The sequence below is a fragment of the Setaria italica genome, chromosome II (assembly GCF_000263155.2).
Source record: "Setaria italica strain Yugu1 chromosome II, Setaria_italica_v2.0, whole genome shotgun sequence".
Classification (NCBI taxonomy): Eukaryota; Viridiplantae; Streptophyta; class Magnoliopsida; order Poales; family Poaceae; genus Setaria; species Setaria italica.
The window spans coordinates 30,671,368-30,676,600 of NC_028451.1; the positions used below are offsets into that span (position 1 = coordinate 30,671,368).

The 5,233-nt window shown below is 55.0% G+C and overlaps 1 protein-coding gene across 1 annotated transcript; it reads left to right on the forward strand.

The window, feature by feature from the left end:
• The first annotated feature begins 1,799 nt into the window (after positions 1 to 1,799).
• Positions 1,800 to 3,590, forward strand: LOC101782485. The gene has a single exon (XM_004956767.3). The coding sequence runs from the start codon at positions 1,990 to 1,992 to the stop codon at positions 3,304 to 3,306; it is 1,317 nt and encodes a 438-aa protein (XP_004956824.1). The 5' UTR covers positions 1,800 to 1,989; the 3' UTR covers positions 3,307 to 3,590.
• The last annotated feature ends 1,643 nt before the right edge of the window (positions 3,591 to 5,233 follow it).

Below are 5,233 nucleotides of genomic sequence, written 5' to 3' on the forward strand. Positions count from 1 at the left end.
AAATGGTGCACGCCGGCCCGCCGAGTGCAGGGAGTAGGTGCGCAAAGTTCCCGGCTTTGAGATGGAGCTTGCGAAGTCACAGCGAAGTCGTACGTGCCTTCGACAAAATCAACGTGCAACGAGGATGCTCAAAGAAATGGCAGCAGATGCAATGGACGCGTGTGCTCTGACCCGTAAAACGGAGCTTCAGCGGCAGCAAGTCATTGTTGCCGAGCTCGAGCAGGGAAAAAAAAAACACTCGCACGCCTCCGTCATGTTCAGGGGGTTAATACTCGATGTAGTTTAGTCCGACAGTACTGGAAGTTGACCTAACTAGTAGAAGAATATGGCTTCGTCAGGCTCGAGCCACTCGTACCCCAAAACGGCAAAAACATTCACCAATCAACATATGCCGTTCTTATTGGGGCTGTTCAGCTGGACTTATAAGCCGGCTGAAAAGCTGAAACGGCTGATTTGTTGTGAGAGAAAAACACTGTTCGGTAGCTGATAAGCCGGCTGATTATGTTTTTGTAAGTTAGTCCGACAGTACTGGAAGCTAATGATTCACTCAAGTTGAATTTCAGAACAAGATAAGATTCATGTTCAATTTTCCAATGACACAACAAAAAAGCACATGAATTTTGCCTCCATACATGTTTCTTTTTTCTTTTTAAAGAAAAAGCTCTCCATATATGTTCTACAAAGCAAAGAAAGAATACATGTGTGTTTCATTCCACAACTTTACCTCTCACCACGCCGCACCCTTGGCACACAACAGAAAGTTAGGTTACCGTTTGGTTGTATAAAGGTTTTGGCACGCCACAAAAAGTTACGCAGACTATTTATTGATGGTTCTCCATCAATTTTCTTGCCGTGAGTTTGGTGCACAATTTTTATATCACAACTTTAATGCTGGTGCGGCGCAATGAGATGTGGCCATACCATATGCACTCCACACGTGAGCCTATACTTGTCGTCTTCCTCCAACCCTCGGGTACTATTATGCCTCATGACGTAAGGCTATAGTTGTTTAGTCTTCTACGTGGCCTTATCGATGTTTAAAAAATTGATCATTTTCTATCTTTTTTGGAAAATACCTAACGGTATTCAAATTCTGCGATGCATCTGATAGCTACATTCGTCCAATTCAATTTCTTTAGTTTCGAGTTCTCAATCCAATCCATTGACCTTAACATTATCTTTAATTTTTGTAAAATCGGATGATACGTAGAAAGGGACGATCTTTGCACGTCAAATCCACGGATAAGCTATGCTTAGCAACGTGCAATGTTTAAGTTCTCAGATTGAGCTCTATAACCTTTTCTGTAAGCTCAGACCTAGACTCGGCCCAACAGTTGATTGAATAACTCGCCAGTCGCAAACAACCCGAATAAACAAACAATACCGTTGCCATCGACGTTTGAGAAAACTGGTGCATTCACATCGATAATCAATACTAGACCACGAATCCAGCACGAACTGACGAGGCTCCCCTTCGTGAACAATGCGTTGTTGAACTTGAACATCGAGCACCGCCCCAGTAATATGAACACGGCTTTATTCGCGCCCTTGTAAAAAAAAATCAAAATTAACAACGAAGAGAAACGAGCTCAAAACCCACGAGGCCACGAGACAACCAGCGTCGGAAGAAAAAGAAGAACAAGAAGAAGCGGCCCCCGGTCGGGTCCAAGCGCCGGCGGTGGTGGTGGTGGTGGCACCGCGCCGCAGGTGTCGCGCTCGCACCCCAGCTGGGTCCAGTCCAGTCCAACGCGGCCGTGCCCCACCGCGTCAGAGTTATATGTAACGCTCCCTCCTCGCGCCGGATCCTGGTCCAAGTCCAACCTGCTGCCGCCTGCGCGAGGGGGGGCCGTGCCGGAAAAAACACCGAAACGCCTGCGTTTCCAGCCCAAAATCTCGTGGTTTTCGTTGCGATTCACCCGTTCATTTCATTTCCATTCCCCCCAACGGCCAACAACAAGGGGGGAGAAGAGAGGAGGGAGAGGCGAAGCGATGCCCGACGCGATACCGGCATGCTTCCGCGGCGCCGCGGCGCCCGGCGGCCGGGCCTCGGCGTCGTCGGGGTCCGGGTCCGCCTCGGGCGGGGCGGGGACCAGCCTCGCCACGTCCGTCTACGAGACGCGCCTCGGCCTGGCCGCGCTGTCCTGGTCGCGCGCCGCGCTCGGGCTCAGCCTCCGCGCCGTGCTCCGCGTCGCCGCGGGTCCCTCGTCGTCCTCTGACTACGGGTGCGACGACGACGGCGGTGGGGTGGAGTACGGGGCCGCCGAGGACTACGACGAGGAGGAGGAGGAGGCGACCGTGGCCGTGCGCGTGCGCCCGTGGCTGCTGTGGCGGCGGCGCGGGTCCAAGCGGTTCCGCGTGCGGGACCGCCGGGTGGACCTGGCGTGGGACCTGTCGCGGGCGCGGTTCCCGCCCTCGGGCTCCCCGGAGCCCTCGTCGGGGTACTTCGTCGCCGTCGTGGTGGACGGCCAGATGGCGGTCGTGGCGGGGGACATGGCGGAGGAGGCGTACAGGAAGACCAAGGCGCGCCGCCCGCCGGGGCCGGGCCCCGTCCTCGTCTCGCGGCGCGAGCACGTGTCCATGCGCGACGCGGGCGGCGGCGGCGGCCGGGGGCACCGGACCTGCGTCATCGTCCGCGGCAAGGAGCGGGAGATCTCGGTGGATCTCGTCGCGCGCGGCCAGGGCCAGGGGCAGGGGCAGGCGAAGGAGCAGCGGGACAGGGACAGGGCTGAGGTCGGCATGTCGGTCTCCGTCGATGGCGAGCGCGTGCTCCACGTCCGCCGCCTGCGATGGAAGTTCCGCGGATCCGAGAAGGTGGACCTCGGCGGCGGTGACCGCGTCCTCGTCTCCTGGGACCTCCACAACTGGCTCTTCCCCGCGCGCGACACCTCGCCACCCGACGCCTCCGCAGCCGCCGCAGCGCTCGCCGCGGCCGCCACCCCGCCCGCGCACGCCGTCTTCGTCTTCCGATTCGAGCTCGCGGGCGGCGGCAACGGCGAGGAGCGTGAATCGGCTGACGCCAAGGAGAAGGAGCTGCTCGACAAGGCTGGGAGAGGCGGCTGGGCGGGCTACGTTGGCAGGTGGGGGAGAGGTGACTGGAGCGAGAGCAGCAGCAATGGCGAGAAGCGGAGGAAGAGGGGGCAGGCCCGCAGGCTGGCCAAGGCGAGCTCCTCCTCGTCGGCGTCAGTGGCGTCGTCCTCCGCGTCATGGGCAAGTGGCTCGACAGTCATGGACTGGGGCAGCCCGGAGGATGCCGAGTTGCAGAGCGGCGACGGCTTCTCCCTCCTTGTCTACGCCTGGAAGAGCTAGTGTGATGGGCTAGCGGCGGCGGCAGAAGCGGCTCGCCGGCATTGTTTCGATTGATGATTGGTTCTCGATTCAGTGAGGATTTCTCTTCCCATTGTTGTAAGTTGCAATTGTTTACCGAGCAATGTTCTTGTGCAGTTTTGAGTGCTCGCTCCACTGACCATACCATTTTTTACAATTCTCCATTGACAACCGGAGAAATGAGCTTCTACCATACTGTGTGATCAATGGTCCATCCAAATTAGGTGGCAAATCGCTAAAATTCGACAGATCATTGGTTCGTTCTCTTTTGAATTCTACAGATCATTGCGTCGTTCTCTTCATTAGGTAGTGCATTGTGGGCTTCGAATAGTATCTTGTAGGGTTAAATAAGTGATTAGCTATAGTGGTTGAATGACTAGATCTCCTCCTGTGTTAGAATAGCCAGCTGCTACGCTTTGTTCTCCATGTCTCCCGTACCACTTGCTGGAAAAGATTGGATTGCTCGGCTATTATTGGCAATCGTCGAGCTTAATCCCCAATCATGGGCTGATAGGTGACAAAAGCCGGGTTGTTTGGATCGCGACGTTCACATGCTGCTGCCTCGCTGGGATTGTGGTTGTCAGTTGTTCTCTTGCTTAAGTGGCTCAGGCTGGTGGTTAAGGCCTTGCTTAAACAATGACAATTCAGTGGGGGCTTGCCATCATCCCATGAGTGCTGCAGCCAAAACAGTGTATATCGATGCGATGCTTGGTAGGCTGTCATGCGGCATCAGCAAATTGGCCGATGGTATTTTGAAATGCGCTCGTAGTGGAGGTTGGGGTCCTGGTGTCAATTTAAACCGAGGGAATTGCGCTGACGGCTCCCCACTTCCTTTTTGCGAAAAATATCACCAAATGCCGTGCTTTCGATTTTGTGATGAAGACCCGACGAAAGTGAGTTGACGCCGAACATTCTCTACCCGGTTGAAGCGTTTGGTTGAAAGGACTTTGAAGAGGGTTTGATGAATCCTCCATAGGAAGAGGTTAATGATATTGAAGCAAGCTTAAACATGACATTTCCTCTCCTGTTAATAATACAAAGTGATGCTTCACTGTCGATGTGCTGCAAGAGAAACAAATGCAGAAGATGGAGCAGCTGCTCAGATTCAGACCCCCTTTTTTTCCCCCTTTTTAAGTACTAGTAGCCGAAGCTGAGAAGACTAGGACTTTAACTAGCAGTAGCCCAGATTCAGGCAATCAGGCTTGTATGGTTATTCCAAGTAGAGAAACTTCAGCGTCAGGAAATACCTCAGAGTTGCCACAATTGCAATTTGCAAGGAGCTTGGAAGTTGGAACCCAGCTGGACGACGACGTGGAGAGCCTTGGCGGTTGGCGCCTTGCAAGGGAGGGAAGAGCCATGGAGGCATGGACCGGTGCAAGCCAAGCCACTCTACTGAAATCTGACCAGTTATCTCTCACTCTCTTTGACCCGCGACCGGTTCTCCCATTTCCGGATCAGCGCACCCGCTCGTGCGACGATGGAGCACGGCAACACGCATCGTTTACGGCAAACCCACCCCCCGGGTCGGCGTCCCACGGCACCTCGTCCTCGCCGATCCCAGCACGCAATGGTTGACCCGGATCGCGGGATCAGGCGCCATATTCTCCGTAGCAGGCAGCTGTGGTTAGTGCGAGCAGGCTGCTAGCATTAGTGTTCTGGAAGCAAGCGAGCATCGTGTGGCTGTCACCGAAGCAGCCGCTCCTCAAATTCATCTCCCTTCGCATGCGGCTCTGGTGGAAGGAAACCGAGCGAGCGTCTGCGGCTGTAGCTGGAAGCACGCGTACGTCCAAACTCCGAAGTGTCGACCACACGTTTTTCTTTAAGCTCGAACAAGGAGGGCCGGCGATCCGCCGCGGCAGGTCGGGACAGCTGAACGGATTCAGGACTGTTGGGTCACATGGTCTCGATT